Source organism: Manacus candei, unplaced genomic scaffold (genome assembly GCF_025592945.1).
Source record: "Manacus candei isolate 608988 ecotype Guabito, Panama unplaced genomic scaffold, ASM2559294v1 h1tg000034l, whole genome shotgun sequence".
NCBI lineage: Eukaryota > Metazoa > Chordata > Aves > Passeriformes > Pipridae > Manacus > Manacus candei.
Window position 1 is genome coordinate 1,106,161 of NW_026138082.1, and position 23,587 is coordinate 1,129,747.

At 42.0% G+C, this 23,587-nt stretch overlaps 1 protein-coding gene across 1 annotated transcript; it reads left to right on the forward strand.

The window, feature by feature from the left end:
* Positions 1-12,628: 12,628 nt before the first annotated feature.
* On the forward strand, positions 12,629-23,216 carry PERP (p53 apoptosis effector related to PMP22). The gene is made up of 3 exons (XM_051792627.1): positions 12,629-13,067; positions 20,583-20,726; positions 21,344-23,216. The coding sequence occupies exons 1-3, from the start codon at positions 12,857-12,859 to the stop codon at positions 21,577-21,579; spliced, it is 591 nt and encodes a 196-aa protein (XP_051648587.1). The 5' UTR covers positions 12,629-12,856; the 3' UTR covers positions 21,580-23,216.
* Positions 23,217-23,587: the final 371 nt, after the last annotated feature.

Below are 23,587 nucleotides of genomic sequence, written 5' to 3' on the forward strand. Positions count from 1 at the left end.
TTCAGTGTACTATAGGGTAAGCAGACAGAAAAAAAAAACAGATTGAAGATTTTGGGAGATTGTTAAAATTACGGTCCTTTAAAGAACAATGACTATTTTTAGGGATGCACTGTGAATATATTTTGTTGGCTTGATGTTAAATATGCCTAGTAGTACTCTTGCTTTCTACTCACTGAAATCAGTGAGGCTTACTACTGTAAGCCTCACTTATTTCAGTGGTACTGATTGGTCCTATGCAACTCTTTTTCCTCATGTTTTATTGACACAATTGCAAGCAGCAGAACTGTGTGATTTCAGGTCTCACTGATATGGAAAGAGAGCAGCTTTTCTACCATAGCCCTTTACTTTTGCAATCTGCTTTCTCACATCTGATCTGTAAGAACTGATAAAAACTAGTTACCTTACTGAACATGTGTAGGCTTATTTTCTGAAAAGTGTACAGACTTGGACAAGTTTTCAACACTGCAGCCAAAAGCATAACTCTGATACATAAGCCACTCTTACATTTTGTTTTAATTCATCATGATAGCAAACAGGGACAGTACATATTTTCAAAGAAAGTTTATCAGATTGTGTTAACATTGGCAAAACATTATCTCCTCTCTTTTGTCTACAAATAGTGAAACTAATCTGGTCAAAATGCAAAGCAACCACCCCTGCTCCCATCCAGATGGAAGATTTCAGCCCTAGTTAGTATTTGGCAAAGTGAGTGAAAACGAGATTGTACTGTGACATTTGCCAGGTCACCTTGATGTAGTCCCACCTGTAATGCCAGCCAATTTCATAAGCAATATATATATTAGAGAGACAATATTGATTTTATGTCGCCGCACATCATTAGCAATGAGAAAATCACTCATTTAATTTAGTGTGCCTTTTCTGATCTTTGTGGAATTTGAAAACATTATCTTATTAAATACCAAGGGTCTAACTTGAATAATTTCTTCATTCTGGAACAAATTAGTCCAATATTGCTCATGCCAAGGGTAAGCTGATCTTTATGGTGCAAAAGAACAGAGCATCACTGATTCATTAATGAATAGCGATGTAGATATCAGAATAAAAGGATTTAGTCATGTTGCTTAAGGATTTATAAATATGAAGTATACGAATATAAATAATTATATATTTTAATTGAACTCTGAAGTTCCATTTGTTTCCATTCAGCCTTGTGCAAAATATTGTCAGCTAATTTACTGTTATTGGCCACAGAATGAAGATACACCTTATGTTACATAAGTTAACATACCTCATATATTGCATGCAGTTGTTGGATACTTCAGTGTATATGCATGCACTTGACCCTCTGAGGAGGGCAGCAGCAATTCCTGTATTCTCTTCCTTCCTTCTTAAAGGCTGCTCCTGTATATTGAGGTTAGCCACTGTAGGTATTTGCAACACTGTGACCTGATACAGGTCCTTCAATGTCAAAGAAGATGGTCCAATAGAGTCAAACCAGCAGAAGAGGTAAGCCTAATTTTTTAAGCTGAAGTACATATATACACTACAATTCAAAGTCTCTTTTTTCATAATCCAAGGAAAAAATCAAATGCCTGGATGTCAATCCAATTTTATTAACTGAAGTAGCTTAAAGAGAAATTCAAAGAATAGATATACACCTTGTAAATCTTTTCATTAAAGATCTTTCGTGATTATGCTCACAATGAATCCATTTCTACAGGAATTTACATTCCACAGATAAATGCAATACATTAGATTATAGTTTAATTTCTTAAGGGAAAACCCTTAAATGTGCATCACAGTGATTTATGATACATTGTATGGATGGTTCATGTGTTTTTACTTTGTGCTTAACAGTGCAGCAAGAAACCATACAACAAGCTGCATGTCAATACGCAGATTTATCACTGAGTGCAAAATATACACTTCCCATGGATGATGCGTCTTTATTGACACATGCATGTGCTGAATCTCATCACTTTTTTCCCCCCTTCTAATAATTTTCCCCATTAATCTATTCATCTCAATGCTTTCTTATGGGGTTTCTCTAGAAAACTAGCTGCATAGATTTCCCAAATTCTCACACGGCCAGAAATCCACAATCTTCACATTTATGTTTGTTTAACTTTTTCTTTGTTGAACATGGCACTGGGAGAATATTTTCAATTCATGCTTCTGTGCTTCTCAGATACCTGACCGCCTTGCTGTGGTGTTTAGCTACCTGCAAAAGCCATTTATTGCCTCATGTATTCCCCCCCGGGGGCATTATCCCTCCAATAATTCACACCCCATTGTACCTTACTGCCTGAGATGCAAACAATATAGAAAAATTACTTAGGACAGTCTTTACATAAAGATCACATAATTCATAGAAGTACAGCTGAACAGTCTGGTGGAGTCAGGTCTGCTTCAAGAAAACTCCACCTCAGCAGGAAATTTACGGTATTATGTGTGAACTGTTTTCCTTGGGATTTGTGTCTCAACCATGAGAAACAACATCTTCAGTGCAAGCTGCATTGTTGGCAGAGCATATATAGGCAGTTAAACCACTTTTATCTCCTTGGTGCTCTTGTGATTTATTCTTTTTGTTTGGTTGATGTGGGGTTTTTTTCATTTACAGTCGCAGGCAGAGCAGATGGCAAAGGCTTAGCTTGTTGTAACTTGTCCATAAAGTAAGCAAAGCTGTCAGTGACCTTTCTCTCCAGCAAGCCTATTTTACTTTGAGAAGGATTTTTCTTCCACTGGAATGAACCTCAAAGAATACAACTTTAGGGAGAAACTAGTAGCTCTATGAACAGCAAAATTTAACAGTTCTGAGGTTCTCTCTTAGCTCAGTTTAGAGCTTCTCCTCTAGGGGTGGAAGATGATACTTTAGGATTCTCTCCTCCACAAGGCAATTTGTTCTGTCAAAACTTGTAGGAATTCCTCATTTTTGCTGTTTCTGCTCTTCTGTCATTAAAAGGTGTTTTGGGGAGGTAGGGAATGGTAGGAAGCTGGCAAAGTCATAGAGAGCCCTGCGTGAGTTCATGCCTTGATAAAGCAAATCACATAATTAAGTGCAGTCTCATTGAGTTCTTCTCATCCAGTTCCAAAAGAAAAAACCCAAACCTTAGATTTTTGCTCCCATTGTATTTGAGCTAATTCCTAAATATCTTCTGAAGCTGTAACTTCAGAAGCTATTTCTGCTGTTATTTCTGCTGCCAGGAACGCCCAGTGTGTGCCAACACATACAACCCTCTATAGATAGACAGTAAAGTCAGGCTTTATCCCAAAACATTATCTGAACAGAAAGCACAGGTAAAACAAACCTTAATATTGCTTATTTCTTAACTAAAGAAGAGATGGCATGGGCTACTTAAAAGATTTGCCAAAGGCCACACACAAAGTCTGAGGAAGAGCTGTGTCTTAGGCAGAGCTGTAAACAGAAAACTTCTCCTGAGCCACAGTTCAGTGCATTCACCACAGTTCATCCTTCCTTTTCAGAGTACTACCATGTAGGAACATATTATTCAAAGCTGCTGACAAGTCCGACTGGCTGTTTTTCTAACAAATGAAGGAGTGGCAGTTGGCAAAGTGTGATAATAGCACTGGGTAGCAAAGATTGGAACTTCCTGTGCCGTGCATTGTATTACACATTTTGTCTTTAAATGTTCCCTTAGAGAAGCACAAGCAAGAATACAAAGGAAGCTGAAATCTGACAATTGCTTATAATTTATAACACTCATTATATTTTTGGGAACAGCCATCTCTTGGCAAAGTAAGTTCTTTTATTTATAGGCAGGGGCTGCTCATGATTTGCATACTAATGCATTCACATCTGCAAAGCCTATAAATTAGTCTCCAGCTCATTACAGCAATGCCATTGTCCCACTTCCCAGTATGTAATCTGATCCCAAATGTTTCAGATGTCCACAAAATAAAACCAGCCTGAGGGAAGAGCTTCACTATTGCAGTATTAGCACACCAAAAAATATCTTCCTTCCCTGCAAAAAAAAGCAAATAACATAAAATGACTGGACGGGAGGAAACTGCTAAGTGTTTAAAAAAGATGAGCCCCAAAGCCTAACACTCAAGAATCTGTTGCCATGTTTTAAGGTGATTATGCCAGTTCAGTTAAAAGAATGAATTTATAGCAGCTTTTTAAAGGGTTCCAAATAAAAATATCTTCATAGAAGATTAAGTCACTTGGCTCCGCATCCTGATTTTATCCTAATGTGTCATAAGTGAGCACTCATTACTGTTTCAATTCTGGTTGTGCCTGGCTATCTGAAACAGACACCATTGTCCTTTTTTTTGGTGAACCTTATAAAGGCAGTCCCTACTTTCAGGTACTCGAGAGTTTACAATTATGTCAAGATTTTGCCCCTTCATTAAGCTGGCAAAATGATGAAATGCAGAGTAGACAAAGCAGGCTCAGAGCAAATATCCCCTCCCATCCAGACATGCAGGTGCCTCCTATGTTAACTCACTTTGTCAAAGGTCACTGGATGGTGGAAGTTTGCTAGTCCCACAAGTTCAGCCTCTGAAATATCTCAGGCTCAACTTTGCTACTGTGGATAGGAGGAAGAGGACTGTCCACCAACCTCAGATAAACACTGGCTCACTGTTCCATCTGTTTGCCTTAAACTGAGCTGATGCACACAAACATACCTACCCTTAAAAAAGAGAAAAGTGAAACCCTTACAACCCCAAACCCTACCTACATGGTTGCAAAGATCTTAAACAAGGTGACAAAGCTGCTGTCAGCAGGCTCTCACCCACTGCCCAGCTTAGTTCTGCATTATCTTACTGTTTGCCTCCTCTGACCTTTTCATCTCTTCCTCCCAACATCTCCACCTACTCTTTCTTGGCTGTAGAGTCCTCAGGAACCTCCCTTCTTTGCTGGCCTGCTGCTATAGGTAAATGACTGCAAATGAGAAGAGGGCCTGAAACGGGAGAGCTTCAACTGAGGCTTCAGAGTGGGAGGGGACAGGGCACAGGTCATTGCACAAGTGTGATGCTGGATTTAGGATCCCAATGTGCCTGTATTCAGGAGGTGCAGCAATACATTACATTCCTTTATTGAATTTTAGTTGATAATAGTAGCTGGTTATTAATTTATTTATCTGTAAGTCTCTTGTTTGTTACAGTGGATGGGAGAGGAGCAGAAAAACAGGGCTCCGTGTGAGTCATAACCCAGAAAAAGCATTGCTGAGAATAAAGCTCACTGCTCTGCAGCATATCCCAATGCACAATGCAGGAGATAAGCATCAGTGTTGATGTTGTCTCTATGTTGTCCTTCTCATATTAGCATGAATGACAAAATTGACTATGATGTATTCCAATGGGACTGCAGGTAGGATAGGTAGGGACTTCACCATTTAATTTTCTTGTCTTTTCCATACTACCACGAGAAAGAGGAAATGCAGCGTAAAGAAAAACAAATACTTGTTTAGAACAAATACAGAAATATAGAAAAAAAGGTGTTGCTTCTAAGTCCAGGGTTTTGACTCCACTTCTGTTCAACTGTACTTTTGACCTTGCAAAGAATTGCACACGGCTATATCCAGCTATGGGGCCCAGGGAAGGTTTATATGTCTCTGCTGTGTATCCCACTACATGAGTGGGCAGTGCCCATGTGTGAGCCACAGCCCAGTCACCCTCTGTCATCCCTGCAACTGGCAGATAGCTGGCAGGTCTTTCTTTTAAATATAGGACAGTCCCAGTGAACTCTGTGGGACTTTCCTAGCTAAGAGCTGGGAACAGAGTGAGGGAACAAGAGGGACTGTTGTTCTCCCTGAAATCTGCAGTTCCAGCACATGTTTAAAGGCAACCTTCCTGCTCATATTGGGAGTGAGGCTGCTCAGTGCTGCATGTGCGATGAGCTTCTCACAGACAGTGCTGGAGTGGCCATTGCTGGATGAGGACCACTGTGTGCATCCAGGCTGCTCTCAGTGCTCCAGGCTGGGGATGGCAGCAAGCACTGACCTGGGTACCACTCCTTCTCACATCTGCCTCATCCAGGAACTGAAGACCATCTGGGGTTGCTGAGATGCCAGCCATACGAGGCCCTGCATGTCCCACAGAGAACGAGTAAGTTCCGGCTATGCCTGGAGCTGCCCTTTTAGGCTGAATCTCTGCACTGGCCCTTCATATCACCTGCCCTTCATCAGACTGTACAAACAGACTCTGAGTAGTTGAAAAGGATTCCAGTCTTTCAGTAGTTTGTCAATACTTTCCATGTTTAATGTGCTTCTTCTTCTCCCAGCAGAATGGAGTACAGGATACGCTCGGTGTTGCTGTTTAGATACTGCACTGAAAAGTACAGTGTCAGTGGCTAGACAGAGCTGATTCCTATCCATTTCTAATTGCATTCATTTTCTAAACATGGCATAATCTCTTTTACAATAATACATGTGGAAAAAAAATCTTGGTAGAATTTTTGTTCGGATTACCTATGGTAAAGCCTCCTTTTCTCTTTCCTCTGCCTATTGTGCTTTTCTTTAAACTTTAAACCTATATTTTGTACCTAGTTTCTTCATGCTTTCCACTACTGAGATCCAAGGAATTGTTTCTTCACAAATGGTAGCAAAAAAAAAAAAACAACAAACATGCAAAAACTAGAAACAAGCGTGCTGTAAAGACAGTTTAAAAACATATATTTTCCTCTGTGTGTATTTAGCAGTTTCTATCTCTGCCATATGTTCTTTTCCTCATCAATTTGCCTTTTAGATTGTTCTTTAACATTTGGCTGTTTTCTTGCTTCTACAACAGAAGGGGGATTGATCTTTCATTTGTTCCACAAATATTCCTTATTGTCCCAGGTTTTATTACCCCATCTGTTATTGTGTGATCAATTGAAGTCTCTTGTGGTCTCACTTTTCCAACTGATCATGCTATACCACAGACTATATTTCAATTTAATTGCTATCTACTGTATGGTGTGTAAACTACAAAGAGAGGAGCAAAGAGATGAGGATATTTTTCCCCTGCCTACCATCTCTCTGTGTAAGCACATATCTTCAGTGCTTAGTTCTTATCGATGACAGTGTTTAAATTAAATCCCTCATCTCCACTATTTTCTACATGAATCCAATCCAGTGTTTCTATCTCAGTGTTTACTACTATAAAGCACAAAAGTATATACAGAATAAGCGCACAAGCACTTGAGGGAAACAGGTAGATACTGTAACACTTCATGAGCTAAAATGCTTCCCTGCAGTAGCCTTGTCAACATCCAAACAGTGTTTCCCTGTTCTCCCTCCTCCTTCTCTCAGCCCTTTCCTACTGCTCTTAATCTTGGTCATGCACGTTTGTGTTAACTCCGTCTGCAGTTTTAAAATTATTTCTTCTCCCATATTTTTAGGCATTTACAATATGATCTTCTGCAAAGTCCTCTTTCATCTTTCTGCACTCAACTCTCTCTCACAGCAAGGTAGGTGTTCAAGAATGACATGCTTCTAAAATTAAGAGGTACAACACTGTTTCTGCAAGGGGAAGCTAACTCTGCAAATGTGATCAAGCTGACGTGAAGAAAGTGAGTCATTTGCAGCAGGACAAATAGATGGAAATTTCTCCTATTTGTCCAGCATGATTGGAGAGAAGACTCAGAATTATAACTATTTATAACTATTGCTTTTCAAAATAATAGAGGAAAGTGGGTCATTGTCAGGGAGAAAAACGGAGGCAGCTCCTGGTGGAACAAAGCTTGGGAGAGATTGCGTCAGAAACAGCACCCCCAATTTGCCCCTGAAAATAATGACTCAAAGTATTGACGTTCATGCATGCTGTGTTAATCCAGTGTCATGTCCAAATGTGTTGCTAATTTAGAGTTGTGATCCCTCATTCGAGCATGTGCTTAAGTACCAGGCTGTCTCTTAGAAATCAGGCCTCAGTGGACTGAGCTATTGGGTGAGTCATTTATAAAAGCTAAACAGGTGCTTTAATGTGCAGCTGTGCAATGAAATGTCTGCTTCAGGATGTGCAGTTGGAGATCAAATTTTTCCCAAAAGCTCCTGATGCCACTGCTGGGAACCAAGACATCTTTTTACAAGAGCTGCCTGTGCTGTGCATCACCAAAAATGGTGATGATCTTCTACAATAATATATTGAGTACTGAGTAAAAAATACTGAGTAAAATATATATAACCCCAGTTATATAACACCAGTTCAATTGCTCTTCTCTGGACATGCTCCACTCCAGCACCTGAATATCCTTCTTGCAGTGAGGGGCCCAGAACTGACCATAGGATTTGAGGGGTGGCCTCGCCAGTGCTGAGTATAGGGGAGCGATCATTTCCCTAGTCCTGCTGGCCACGCTTTTGCCGACTGCAGCCGGAAAGCCATTTTCTCGCTGTGACAGGAGGAGAAACAAGGACAGCTGAAAGGGCCCCGCCGAACCTGGCCAAGCCACTCGGGAGGCTCCGCGGTGCCAGGCGGAGGGTACAGGGACACGATAAGCCCCTCTTCGAGGAGGGGATTCTGGTGGGAGGCCGCCGCTGCCCTCCCCGGATCTCAACCCCCCCACTTCCAAGCTTTCCCGAGGTGACTCCTGCCCTCTGGCGGCGCAGAGACCGCCAGCCCCGGCCCCACCCCGCCGCCCCCGGACACCTGGGGAGCTTGTAAAAAGTGTCATGGGAGTAGAAATTTCAGGTCTCAAGGAGATTTTCAGACTTGACACCCGGACTCAGAAAGGTGTGAAAAACCATTTCCAGCTTTGTATTTGATATTGCACGAATATGATATTTTTACAAGTCACATCTCTTGATTTATCAGATGTGAATACATGTCAGAATAGATACAAGCATGCTCTCTGCAAGAATTAGTAAGTCTTTCCCATTCTTCTGAATAAACAGAAGTTCATCTTAAATGAAAACAAAGTAAAAAACAGTGAAACCCTCCATCTCCTCGTAAATAAGTATTCACTGTACCTTGGGTTTTCTTGTAGGTTCAAAAAGAAGTAATAGCAACTCTAGGAAATAATGTTCGTAAGCTGCACCAAGCCCACATTCCTGCAGGAATAGTTCCAGTGTTAGCCAGGTAATTGCTAGCACTTTTTAACATCACACATGAAGATGGTCAACATTGGAAAAAGACTTATGGACAAACCCCAAATCACTATGGATATCAAGGATGACACAGTTCTTTATTTAATGTTTTCCTTTTTTATAGTTTGGAAATGCAAATGAGAGGATGAGGTAAAGGAGGAAAAGTTACAGCAACCAGTCCATAGACCTTAGTTGTCTGAAGACCCTAGATATTGTGTGGGCATGATCTAAGTGAGCCTGAGGCCCCTAGAGAGTTCTGAGGTAAAATCCCTGCTACCTGGGATTCTGCCATTTCCTTTAATAGAAACAGAATTTCACCCAGTGCAACTCCAGGACAGTAGAGAGTCCATTGCAAAACCTAAGTGTAGAAAACTGTAGTCAGTTAGCCCACGTGCAGCCTTACGACTGTCTGTATGGCAACCATAGGCACTGTGTACACAGAATGAGGACTCTTTACTATCCTTTTATTTCTAAGATTTTAGGTCATCTTAGGCTGATGGAGTCACACAAGGTGTCTCTTGCAGGAATGAGAAAGGGTTAGTCACACCTCTGCAGGCCAAACTGTTGCCCTAGTATTTTCACAAGGCTCTCGAAGCAGGCTCAACAGCACATCAATTGCAGAGAACCAACTTATTTCATCTGTGCCAGCTCCAGATGAGTCTCTAATGTAAACTGAGTTCAACCAAGGGCTACTGACAAAAGCTTGTCAGAAAAATTTCTTTCTTATAAATTCAGATAATGGCAGCTTTTGAGCACGCACGAGGAAATTGAAGTTTGATCTGGAAATACCAATGGAGTGGCTGTTGCAAGTTACACTAAGTACATCCCATCCCTATCCTGTTTTATGGATTGAATGACTACCCTGTTTAGGTGATGCTAATTAGGTATTATGGCTGTGATGCCTGAAGAGAGATTAAGTAGAATTGGGGCACTTGGACACTGAGGAAAGTGAGCATAAGACGCTGCTGAAGGACAACACCCATGAATTACAAAATAATTGGATTCACAACAGGTATTCAGTCTCTGGACATTGGTTTTTTTCCTAAAGGTTTAGCTGAGAGGTAAAAAGGCCAGAAAATATAGTGGGATAAAACCCCAGCCCTGAGGTGACTCCCTGCTGCAAGGCACAGAGATGCCTTTGGCTCTGTGCTACCCACCATGTGCCCCCCTTCTGCCCCTCCTCCCCAAAATGAACTCTTGGCAACCAGCCTGCAAACTCCCACTGGCACATTTCAAAGCCTGTGAGAGCCCATCCATACCCGTCTGGGCTGGAGCTGATCTCTGACCTTCACTCAGGGCTACTTGGTTTTCTCTGATAGCTGGGTGAATGATTGCCAGAAGTGGTAAATTATTTACTCCACATAAAGCACCATCTACCAGAGAGGCGTATCCCTCATTACACTACAGAGAAAAATATTTCTATAGAGCCACAAAGATTATGAAATTATTTTATTATTCACATAATAAAATAAATGAAGGTAAGGGTAGTGATGGTGAAAGAAGCTTATGATTCTTTTTTCCCGTGGTTAAAAAAATTGGGGAAAGTGTCTAGATTTTCATAGCTACAGAACACATAACTGTGTTCATGGCTGAAGATATTGTATGTTTAGCAAAGCAGCTTGATCCAGAATGCCCAGATAGGTTCAGGTGGGTTTGGTGTTTACTATAGCAAACCTCCTGTTTGTTTTGTTATGTATTAGGGCATCTTTTCCTCATGATCATAGCACTACATGTTTTTCATGTGTGTATCATTGCAGTCCCACAGAGCTGACTCCTACCATCTGGTCTCTGTGAAGATGTGGGTTATACAGCCCAGAGGTGAGAAAAACTACATATGTTACTGGAGCTGCCTATTTTGCTGCATGAGGCACTGGGTTATTAGTTTGCTAGATTTCCTCATTACTAAATGCAAGTATCACTGGGACTGAAGGCAGATAACTTCATTGACTGTGTCATAGACCCCCAGTCATACATAATGAAATATTTGGTATATTATCTTTTAACTTCAGCTAGATTTCCTAGTTGTTTAAAAGTCAAGTATTTAAAAAGAAAGGAGAAGATGGCATTTCTCTCTTCCTGGAGTCACTGGGAGAAGCAGAATAGGCCATGCAAGCCACTAATGCCAGAAGTGAGCTTGGACACTCATCTCAGAGCTTGACATTATACTACTGAAACATCTGGGCATTGAGGCACTCCGGGTGCAGGCACAGCCTTGGGAAACCAAGTCATGCAATTACCAAAAATGGGAGCCAGCTCTATGCTCCTGTCTGAACTGGGGGAACTCCCTAACTTTTGACTTTGTAATGAAGAGAGCACTTTCCAGAGTGGTGCATTCCTTCTCTACTTCTCGCAAAATGGATGAAATTTAACCTCACTTCTTCCAACAGCTCACACTTTTTGTGCTAAAGAAAGTACTTTCTGCATCTCCTGCTGAGGTGACTTGAGTGCTGATAGTGAGACTGCTGAAAAATCACTGCTCAGCACTGTGCAAATGAAGTTCTGCTGTAGTGACAAAGAGATGATTATGGTGCCCAGTTCTGCCATTACTTCTCTATGAAAAAACTGTGTGCTGATAACTGAGACTTGCAAGTAGTTCTGGCAAAATTTATATAGAGCTCTATTTTATTACAAATTTGGAATGAAATCTGAAGAATGGGAATGAGCATAAGGATGTTAGGAGGGCTGGTCAAACACCACATAGTTTAAGGTAACCTGTCTGAGATTTTTGCAACTTGTCTACAGTGATATCATACCATTGTTCTGATTTTTAGCATCACAATCTATTCCCTGATATTTGCCAGTAATTAGTACTCAAATGAGGTTGACCATCCTTCCTTGCAGGATACCTCCCCTAAATACCTTTTGAGGAACTGACAAATTTGATTGACAGTTTGATCATATGTGACATAGCTGTGACAAAATCCCAGTTGATGCAGTCCAATAAAGACTCATCCTACATGAAACCCACAGATCTTATTGTAGAGAAGCACTTCTCTCATAACCAAAAATTTGGGTGTTTATTCATGCCATTTGATGGGGAAGCCTTCATTTTGGTCATCTTGCATCTGGGGGTGCATTTCCAGACATGGAATGAGAAAAGGTCAGGGTGCATGGGTCCTGAGTACCACTGCTGGGCTGTGCCCATGAAAGCTGGAGCACAATTGCGATTGAACATTGATTAGATGATCATTAGGAAATGTGCATTTGTTTAATGCTGAGCCTGATGTGAGGCAAGTGATAGTTTCCTTGTTAGTAGTCACATTCCCATCCTCATATGACATCTGCCTTTAACGTGTTTTTTCAACTGCACAGGAACTTACTACAAGCTTTTTGTGCCTGAAGTGGTTACCACCATCGGTATTATCAATGTTGGGTAATGCTGGTCTGTCCATCCAGTGAACAGAGAGGAGGAGGATGAGCTCCAGTCCCTGGGAGGACGGCAGGGTTCGTGGAACCCCGAGAACGGAAAGTTTTTTCGCTGTGGTTGCGCTTTGCGGTGGCGGGGCCACGACGGAGGAGCGGATGCGGGTGCGGGAGGGTGGCAGACAGCAAGAGGATAAGTGCAAGGGTGAGCCCAGGCGGGGCGAGCCAAGGGCCAGGGGTTCTCGGGGCTGATGTGGAGCCAGGGCCGAGCGGGAGTGGGCTCGTCCCGCGTTCCCTCCCCTTCCCTTCGCTCCTCTCCGCCGGCCCCACCGGTGGGGCCCGCCAGCGGCGGCAGGCTTAGTCAGAGGAATGTGGGTGGGACTCCCTCCTCCCCGGCGCCTTAAAACCCCGCTCGGACCGGGGCGCCTGCAGTTTCCCGTCCCAGCGGAGCGTCCCCGCCGCACCCCACCCGCGACGCTCGCTGAGCGCCCCGCCGGCCGCGCAGGATGGTGGTGTGCGGCCTCGCCTGCTGGAGGTGCAGGTGGCTCCTGCCACTGCTGCTGGGCCTGGCCATCATCATGGGCATCATCGCCCTGGCGGGCCGGGGGTGGCTGGAGTCCGAGTCGGAGCCCTACGTGCAGCAAGCGTCGCTGTGGGAGAGCTGCACGCGGGGCGAGGAGGACCTCAACTGGAACTGCGAATCCCTCATGGACTACGGTGAGTGAGAAGCCCTCCGAGGGACCCGGGACAGTGGGTGCCATGGCCATGGACCCTTCCTACCTCTGTTGTGGAGCAGTTGCTTTCCGGGATGAAGTTTCCTTCGCAGAACCAGTACTCGTGCTGATTTGGGGCTTAAACTAGCAAAGAAACACGGGTCTAGACTGCTTCAGAGCGATCTTTTTTATCAGTACAACACTGAGAAACCGGGGTGTTGATATTTTGGGTTTTTCTAAAGTTATTTTACAGCCAAAGTAAGACAGCTGGCTGGTTACAAGTTCGTCAATTTGCTTAGCCTCAACTCTCCGCAGGCTGCAGTCCCAGCAGCCTTACCTGGCACCAGTGAACTCCCCCGCCCTGTGCCTGTGCCGGTGGCCTCCCTGGTCAGACGGGAGGCCACCGGCACCGCTCCCTGACAAACCTTCGCGGGAGGTGTTCTACGCAGAACCACACCTGGACAGTAGTAAAATGGTCTTTCCTCATGGTCTTTCCTCGACTCTTTCGAGGGAGAGAGCACCTGAATTTAACCCTGCCTGGCCAAGACAGTGCAGCTATTAAAATGCCTCCTGACCTGCAGCTTAAAATGGCCTGATGTGGGTTTGCAGGCAGGAAAAAAAAAAAATGCTCTTTCCTTTGTATACCTCTCTGTTGCACTGGGGCCTAAGTCAGGGATAATTGCGCCTCTGTTTTAACTTGCTGAGCTGCTTCTGTATCTGGCATCAACAACGTAATATTCTTATTGCACACTCTCAGTTTCTGGGTCTTTTGAGGGACTTCTTGTTTTATTGCTAGAACACATGGGTCTGATTACATCTGCTTTTCCCTAAACCAAAATATTTCTGGACAAATAAGCAGACCCGCCTTAAGATCCTGGATGAGGGTTCTTTAGGGACTGAGAAGCTGGAAGGGTGTGTTTCAGCTGGGAGAGCCGGGACTGCTTCCCTGCGCAGATCCCTTGCTGCCTGAGCAAGGCAGACTGACTTCCAGAAGCTTTTAATTGCAACACTTGTGCTTGAAAGCTAACTCCAGAATATACTGTAAGAGAAGTGGCTTTGTTTCTTGGCCAGGTGATGACTTCAGGCCTCTCCTAGGTGGAAGAAATCTGGATAGTGAGAAAAATATGTCCATCTCCCCCATTAGACAGAGAAGAAAAGGTGATAGAGTTGCTGAAATTTGCATTGCAAAAGGAAAAAGTGCTAACACAGAACAGCTGCTGAAATCTGTTTTCTCCTGTAGTGACACTGCTTCTCACTTCCCTGAGTACTGATGGGTGTGTGCTTGGCGTCAGCCCTCAGTGTTGTGGGGCAAAAGTAATGTTCTGCTGTTTTTTCTAGTTAACAAGCTGACAGAGAAGAATAGTATCCTGGACTTGGCTTATTTAAGCTCTAGCTTATTTAACCCAAAAGTTACTTAAATCCTTGGCTCATTTATACCAATTTGCCTCTTTTCAAATTTTCATAACATCAGTACCACTGTCTACTAAAACAGTATTTACATCCAGAGACAGGATGTAACACATGAGTTCAGGTTTGATTTATTTTGTTTCCTTTTTTTCCTATGCTAATGCAATTAGTCGCAAAATAGGTGAGGGCATTTACAAAGGAAAAAATGCCTAGCAGGCATTTACAGCACTGCTGAAGGAAAATTAAACTTAACTAATTGAGATGCATAACTTGTGTTTTGCATACAGTAACTGCTAAGCACTAAACATCCTCCACCTCTCTTGATGAAATGGAGACTTCAGAGTGGAACTCCATTAACAGAAAGTTCTATTAGACAACTTCTTAATTGAGCTGTGGCATGTGTACTAAGAAAAGGAAGAGAAAAAGCAGCTGAGTCGCTTATTTTAAATGAGGGGAAAGGGGCGAGAACAGACACATAAAGATTTGCAAATAAGAGTGTCTCATAAACTGCATTGCTTCTTAATACACATTTGTAAATGCCACATGAGAGGGAAGAAGTGAAAGGGAAAAAGAAGAGTAGGATGTCATTTGGTAGGGAGGCAGGGAAGGGATTTTGTTTAGAGTTCTGTACTGGTTTGCGTCTGGGAAGTACTCTGGCTGGCAGCGTCTGTGTATTATCAAAGTGTTGCAGTGCAGAGGTGTTGTACTGCACTAGAATATGACTCAAGATGACTTAATCTAGACCATTGCAGGATTAAACTGTTGGCTTGGTGTTTAAAACATATCAGTAAACCATCAGCTGTGACAAGGATTATTTGCAATATGTTCCTTGGAGAGGGTGATTGTCTCTATAGTGATGAGGCTGTACGTTTAGGAGCAGTATTTGTGGGTGGCTGTATCCTCCTGGTTCTGAATGGCTGATCCCAGCGACTTTGCTTTGAATTAATGCTATAAAAGTGGGTGTGTATGTGTGCAGTAAAGGTAACCCCATTAGGTTAACTCTTTCTTATATTCCTAACTGCCAGTTGGTGTTCGTTAAGTACACAACAGCCAAGGAAGAAAAAGGGAAACACTCATACCAGGTGCAAAAAAAAAAAAAAAAAAACAAAACCAAAAAAACCAAAAACCAACACCAAACCAAAAACAACAAAAGAACACCAAAACAACAAAGGCAAGGAAAAAAAAAAGGTGAAACCTAGAATTGGGAGCCCAGCCTTTGTGAATCATATTTCACTGCAGCTGTGCCACTGTACCTGTGTCCCTAGAGGCATGGACTTTGATACCGCAGATTATTGGTGAAGCTGAGTGCATGTGTCGACTTCACTGAGGGGCCAGGTAAATAAAGGAGGAATGTTAGATGTACACTTATCTTTTCAGTACACCTCTCTTCAGGCATACTTTTGCCTGATTTACGATGCCAGGATGTATTCAAGACAAACTAACAACATTTATAGTGTCATCCAAGTGCAGGCACCTGGAAAATGCTAATGGGAAAGGTGTAGCAGTTGTTGTCCCTACTTACACCGAGAAAACATTTAGTGCAACTCCCTGGTAAAAGAACCCAGTGAACAGGTGAGGCTCGTGACTCTGCCAGTGCGCTTTGCTGGCTCCTGGGCAGGCGTACTTCCACTGCTAACAACCCAGAAACTTTAAAAGTTGGAAACATATAAGATTGTGCCTCTCCTCAGCTCCTGGCAGAGCCAACTGACTTACGCCAAGTTTGTACCAGAGGGCTTGTTTTTAATAATTTGATGTTATAGCATTTGCTTTTCCTGCACTCTGAAAGCCAAAACAGAGTTGTGATTCCCAGTGTTAATTTCCAACCAGCTCTCCTAGCAAACCTCTGATCCTGGGCTCTTCTGTCTTGTGGTGATTATGCACATAGCTTCCCTTCACCAGTCATGCTATCGTGGAAGTTTGTGCATTATCTGAGCAAGAAAATGGACTGACGGTGCTCTTTTGCTTGGAGTCCACTAATCCTTTATTACATTAACAAACGCAGATATTTTTTGACATTCTATGTAATGGGCTCTCAAGGCCAAACAAGAATTGCTACTGCCATTTATATACAAAAAAATATTAAAGCTACAGTGTAAAAACATGCCCCATCTATGCACGTCATGATAAAAACTTCTACCCTAAGATTCCAGTTTTTCATAAGCTAACAAACTAGCTTCTGCTTTTGGAAATAAATAAATGAAGATGAGAAAATCTTGTTAATTCAAATCCTGTAGAAGTTCATCTCCCTGCTAGACTCCTTTCCTAGCCCTTTTATTATTTTCTAAAAGGAAATCTAGATTTAAATCCTTTAGCCTGTAGAGATTCCATCTTCTTCCTGGTGAGGCTGAGGCATGACCAAATGAAATCAGGAAATATACCTAATGCTAAGGCCCTGTTGCTTGCTTGCTTTTAATTTCATCATATTACTGGTGCTCATCATTTACATTAAGTAATCCTGACCACTCCTAGTTATTTGCATGATAACATTTGCAGCTTAGTTCCTTTCCATAGTAATCATTAGTGTAATGTAGTGCTATGTAATAAAACTCTTAATCTTTCCTAATAATAATAGACCTTCAGCTCCTGAACAGTTGTTTTTTTAATGTTCTTTCAACACCACCTAATTGATAAATACTTTTCTGCTGATTAGATGCAAAGAACTTGATTATTCTTTGAGGCCAAGCCAACCTGGGAACACTAGTATCTCCAACTATTTTTCTGTTTTTCTGCTCTCCTGTTCTTCTGCCTTTCATTTTATGCAGCTCCTAATTAGTGTGATGTTATTGGTGGATTTCATAAACAGACATCATATTTATGTCTACAATACTCTCTCTGCCAAATGAATGGAACTGAAAATTTTATATTTTTATGGAAAACTTAAATCCTGGCTAAATATCTTCTGATTACAAAGTACTTCTGAGCACAAACCAGCTAGAAACTGGGGCTGATCTGTCCTTCTCTGAGCGTGAGCAGATCTCTCCAGCTCTTAAGGTAGAAAATGGTGAGAGGGTAAACTTGCACTCTTTCCTCCTGGGAGCTGTAGGGGGAAGATCTTTCAGACAGACAGGAGAACTGGGTACCTGTGGGGACTCAACCAGCTCTCCGAAGTCTTTAGAGGGACAAGGAGCTGGGAAAGCCTGACTTGATATGTATGGGGATGAGGGGAATTCTGCATGCAGAAACAGCAATTTCAGTCCAAGCCCTGCAGCAGCCCCTCTGCTGAAGGCTCTCCATGTTGGTGGGGGTAGCAACAGTTCTTGCGGCTAAGAAACATGCCAGGGCTGCACCCTGTGCTCAGGAAAGATGCAGGGTCCCATCCCAATCTCTTGTCAGTCACTTACTAGAAGACTTACAGTTAATTTTTGAGATTTTTCTTACATTGTGTGTGTATATAAGTCTAGAGCCTTTTTCTGCTCTTTTTCTGATTCTCACAGGGGATCAAACGGCAGGCTGGTTGTTCACTGGCTGACTACTACACTAGTCCAGCCCAGAGCACACGCATCGAGTGCTGTGGCCAGCACATATGTCTCAGTCTTACCAGGTCTTGTCAGTATCAACTTGCTGTTAACTGCTGTTGGAAAAGATAATCCAGAAGGAGAAAGAGAGGAACTTATGGGATCACCAGCACCAAGCTCTGTCACACATGAGCACAAAACTTGCTGAATTTCATAATGATGGTGCCTACTGTTGCCCTGTTTCTGAAGACCTGAAAAAAAGCTGAGCTTGATATTAATCTTCCTGACAAGATATCTCCCGCAGCCATATGTGTTGTCATTTTCAGATTGCCAGAGAGAAGAAAATAAATCATTTTGAGCAGAGCTGGGGCTGACCTGTATCCAAAAGCTTGTTATGCTTGTAAAGTAAGCACAGATGACACAAAAATGGCAGAGAGAGCACTGGGGGCGTTCTGGCTTGTACTCCTCTAGTTGTGTTTTTGTTGCACCAAACCTCAAGGTGTCTAACCTGTGGGTATATTTGAGTTTGCAGCCTAAGTTTTATCAAACAGATGCCAGAGTTGTCTTCCTGTATCTTGTCAGCATATATAATGCATCTGAAAGGGAATGTGCTATGGTAACTAAGTGTTCTACTTGTTGTGCTTTTTTTCTTAATATGGTAAATATTGATAAGTAGCTTTCCAAGATCATTTAGTCTGAATCGGTTTTCCTGGGCCGGCCGTGTGTAATGGTTACATATCTCTTTACATGAGTTATCACTGAAAAAATCCTATTGTGGAGACAATATTCAATGCCTCTGTTGGGTATGTATGAGAATATTTTGTATGAAAAGATTTTATCAGACTGCTGACATAGTTTTAATCTCCAGACACTCATCAGGTGTCCTCCCTCCCTCCCTCTCCCTCCTTCCTTTCCCCTCAGCATTCCCTTAGGCAAAGGGTATGAAACATGCACAGCTAGCTGAAGGAGAAGCAATTTGAAAAGTTTTTGCTGTCTTGAGTAGCTCCAAGAAGGGAGAGGGAAGAGAAAACCCTTTTCCTTATCTTTTCTATGTCAGCTTTATTGTGTTCAGGTGATAGTGGTGGTGGTTGGGAGTTTTGGGCAGAGATTCGGCTGACAGATACCTGCTGTATTTCACTTTTGCTGCTGGAATAGAGGGGAAGGAAACCAGTTCAAACTGATCTAATTAAAATAGTTGTAAAACAATGCTTTGCTTTCAGATGGCAAATCGATGTATGTAGTGGAGGTGTCTGAGATAGTTTTACTGCATTCTCTGTCGCAAATTACTATTTCTCCCTATTTGTGCAACTAATACGGTACATGAGTTAAGGTAGGGGATTATAACTCTTTAGGAAAAATTTATTTTACCTCCTTCTTCTGCTTACTTTTTGCACAGAAAGAATGGAAGCCACAATGAAAGCAAGATATCTCCAGAGTCACTTCAACTGTGTTGGAATGGACAGCTCTAAAGAAAGAGATTTTTTTAAAATGTTTTGACCTAGATCTCACTACCATCTTTATTCCTACATTAGAGGGAGCTCAGGATCTGGCCCTACCTCTGTCTGTGTGAAAGTAGAAACCCACATTATGTAGATGTGGGAATTGAATTGTGATGACAGCTGACTGGAAAACAAAGCACTAGCCAGTATAGTTTAGCCCTTGTGGGCAGGTATCCTGCCTCCAGGGCAGGAACACCTTTGCTTATAGTTGTTTGCACTGGGCTCACCTCAATTACTTGGTTTCTGAAGTGGACAGGGTCTGTGAGGTCCTCTTTGCAAGTCCGTGTTACTTCAAAAGTGGAACTGCTGGCTGTTTTTCTAGGAGGTTTTCCTACCATTGTTGCCTTGGCCCTGGCCTATGGTGTGTGAGTTCTGAGTGCTAGTGCTGCTCTGCTCTTGCTTTATGCCTGAGCCTCTCCAGCATGCAGTAGCTTGATCCTAAGAATCTCCACCAACCTGTTCCATCAGTAATGTTTCATCAAGTAATGATTCAAAGAAGACTCTTCAACTTTTAACTCAGAGTTGGCTGTTTCTCTTCCACCTGCTATGTTTTAGCTGTGAATAGATACTTATCTTCAAGACCTTTCTTTTTGTCATCTTTTCAGCTATTCCAAATTTATTTCTTTTTGGTCTTGCTAATTTTGCTACATGTGCACTATTCTTGTCATAAAAAAAAACCAGGAAGAAATTGTATGCTCACAGCACTGTTATTTCCCAGAAGTTATTGACTGTGGTGGTACCCTCTTGTCTGCTTTCACACTTCCCTGTGCATGCAAGTGGTTTTTTAAACTTGCATATTGAACAGGAGCTGTAACAATAAAGTGCATTGTCAGCAGCTGTGTGCCCTATCTGCTCTGGTGTCTGTGAGTCTTACAGATACAGAGTTTGATGGTGCTATCTCTATTATGTGCTGCACTATATCCCTCTTTTCAGCAAGACAAGTTAGTGGACAGGGAGTTCTGTGCTGCTCCAGCAATGATGATGCCTCTCTGCTCTGCAGCTGTGTGATTTGGAGGCATTCAGTATTGCTTTGAAATAAGAACATGCTTCTTACAGTAAAAGATTTCAATAAAAAAATGATTAAAGAAAACCAAAGAAATGCAATGACCTACAGCAGTGTACTGCTGTGTATAACATCTTTCCTGTTTTCTCTTCAAGGTTGGGGGAGAGCAGCAGCTGCCACATACCTCGTTGGCTTTGTGATTCTGGTCATCTGTTTCGCTCTTGCAGTCATCGCGTTCTCGATCGAGATACTCCGCTTCAACTTTGTGCGAGGAATTGGAGGCTTGCTCTTTGTTGTAGGTAAGGCTGGGCACAAAGACAAGGTTATTTGAGAACAGGCATCAGCAGAAAAACATGCTAGATGGAGCCTCTCTTATGAAATTAGCTGTCTTTGTCTCATTTATGACTCATTTTCATGGGAAACAAGGAAAGGTTGATTTCAGAGAATAATGGTTAGGGAAGTTATCCAGTGGGTTTTGTCAATTTGCACTTTCCCAAAAGCACTGTACAGGGACAGCCAAGACCTTTGACCCGACATGCCACATACTAAGACTTAGGAGCTGAGAGCCCTGGGTGCTTCCCACCTTTCTGATGGGAGGAGGAACAACGGGACTATGGGAGGTAACTGGCTCCGCAGGGTTCACTGTGCCTTGCTGTAGGACAGGGCTGGTCATGGCATGCAGATATGTGCCTTAGCAACCTGGCAATGTCAGCTGTAGCTGCTGCAATCAGATAGGCGTGGGGATCTGCCTTGGCCAGAAGTCACATACCTCTGTAAGAATGCAGATTTGATTGCAGGACTGAAGCTAGTCCTTACATATCTTAAATATGCAGTTATCTCCAGGTACCTTTTCTTAGTGGGAACTGTAATACATTCATTGTAATTTACTCCTGCTGTTCTTTTTCTCTCACTCTAGCTGCATTCCAGATCATTGGCTTGGTCATTTACCCAGTGAAATTCACAGAAGATATTCCACTGACAGGAGATAATATGTTCAGCTGGGCCTATGGCTTTGGTTGGGCCAGCACTGTCGTCGTTATAGGTTGTGCTTTCTTCTTCTGCTGCCTCCCCAACTGGGAAGATGAAGTCCTGGGAAACATCAAGCCTACCTATTACTACTCCTCCCCAGAGAGAGCACCATACTTAAATTGAAAGATTAAGTCCAAGTACAGTCAACTGTCAAAACAACAGAGGAGTACCTATGATGTGCATCCGATGTGATTGTGGGAGACTGAAAAAAAACCCCTTATTTCACCAGACTATTTTTTACTATCCCTGGCAATAAATTAGGAAAAGCACTGGCATCTTTAAGCAAATAACTTTTACCTAAAGTATTCAGTTATGTATTCTCATGTCAATTCTGTTTGGGTGGTTTACTTGCTTCTTCCCCTCCCAACTAATTATTCAAACATTTGCTTATGAATAAAGAGGGTTGTGTTTCAAGTGTAAAAAGAAAGAGGACAGATTTTAAACAACCCATTAGTGGGTCCTGCAAGATTTTTTTTTTTCATCTCTGACAAAATTGCATTAAATGGACCTAGAAAAAAAGCAGCCTTCCAAAGAATGCTTTTCTTCCATCAAAGTCAGTCCCAAGGAAGGAACTTCCCTGAGACTGTCACGGTCACCTGTCACCTAAAAATCTTTTCTTGTTTCTGTTACTGTACTGTTACTGATTAAAAGCTATTTGAATTAAGGGGAAAATTAAATTAAAATTTGTTTTCCACCAATTGATGCTGTTAGACAGAGATCTCCTCTAAAGCATGGAGCTGGTGGGTAACAGTGGCTAATGTAACACTGGTGGGTTTGTGGCCACAGCAGGACTTGTGATGGAGTCACAGATATGTGTTTAATATATATTGTCACAGAGACAATCAATAAAATTTCAGATGTTAAAACTACGTATATTTTTACATGGTATTTTAGGGATGCTGGTCTAGAAAATATCCTTGAGTAGAAACATAAACTGTTCTACTTGTCTACCTTTTTAAAACTGCTGTGTTTTAATTATCAGTGTACTTTGGAGGGAAATCTTAGCATAAGGTATCTGAAAACCTCCAAACGTTTCTAACACTGTAGGCACCTCAGTTTAGTAAACTTGGGGCTATTGCATGAGTCACTAGGGGTAACAGGCAAAAATAGATAAGCAGTTCTGTGAGCAATTTATGTATGCAAACTTCACACAGACATCTGTGTTGGAGTAACCTGGCTGGCTCCTAGTTTGTGTTTCTGCAGTCAGCAATTCCAAATAAGTATTCTGGCAAAGCAGAGCTGTGTCTGTGTTGGTCATGGACCTGCAGCAGCTTACAGCAGATTTAATTATGGTCTATAATCTTTATCAGGGCTTTCTTCATCTGGGGAAGAAGGAAGAAGCTTATTTTGTGAGCTTTTCCTCCAGCTTTGGGAGAAGCAGCTCTAGCAAAGACAGACTGAGGGGGGTACAGGTAGGGTGGAAAGCAAAGGTTGTGTATTACTTTGTTACTTCTTGCTCTCATGAACCCAGTACTTAGGGGAGGGTAAGTGTATGGGTATGTGTATTCATGGACATGTACAAAACAGAACTTAAAAAGCATTAACCAACATACTCTAAAGCTAAAGTAATTTATAACTAATATTTTACAATGCCCAGTATTTCTTGTACTATATGTTTTATAGCTTTCCATTTTGTAACACCTTTTTTAACTTGATAATACTATATATTGAATGTGATCCTGTTTTGGAAAAGTCATGTGACTCCTGAAGGTCCCTCCAAGGCCTGTATTTTATAATTTTACAGAGCATAAATGTCTGCAGACTTAGAATGCGTCCCTTTATTTTTTTTTCGTTTTCTGTATACAGTACTGGCTGTTGGGGAATATTGTGTAGACTTACCTGTATCATAAGTAATGATAGTAATTACTTCTATCAAATTCAAAACACAGCAGAGAATCCCAAGTCTGGAAAATTCTTGTACAGCTAAAGCTGAGAAGGAGGTTAAAAAAAAAGTAAGAGAATGGAGACCTTTCCTAATGAGAGGGAGGATGGTATGGTAATCAGGTTTAGGATAATTTCAGTCTTTTGTATGCTTTCTTATAAGCATCGTTGTAACTTGTCAAAAAAGCACAGATGTAAAATAAACTTGGCTCTGAATGTACTGGGAGTGGTAGAAGCACAACCAGCGTGT

Excerpts from the sequence above, each read along its gene's own strand:
- PERP (XM_051792627.1), top strand. The coding sequence starts at position 12,857 with ATGGTGGTGTGCGGCCTCGCCTGCTGGAGGTGCAGGTGGCTCCTGCCA. Across the intron at positions 13,068-20,582 it reads CGAATCCCTCATGGACTACG|GTTGGGGGAGAGCAGCAGCT; the intron begins GTGAGTGAGAAG and ends TTTCTCTTCAAG. Across the intron at positions 20,727-21,343 it reads AGGCTTGCTCTTTGTTGTAG|CTGCATTCCAGATCATTGGC; the intron begins GTAAGGCTGGGC and ends CTCTCACTCTAG.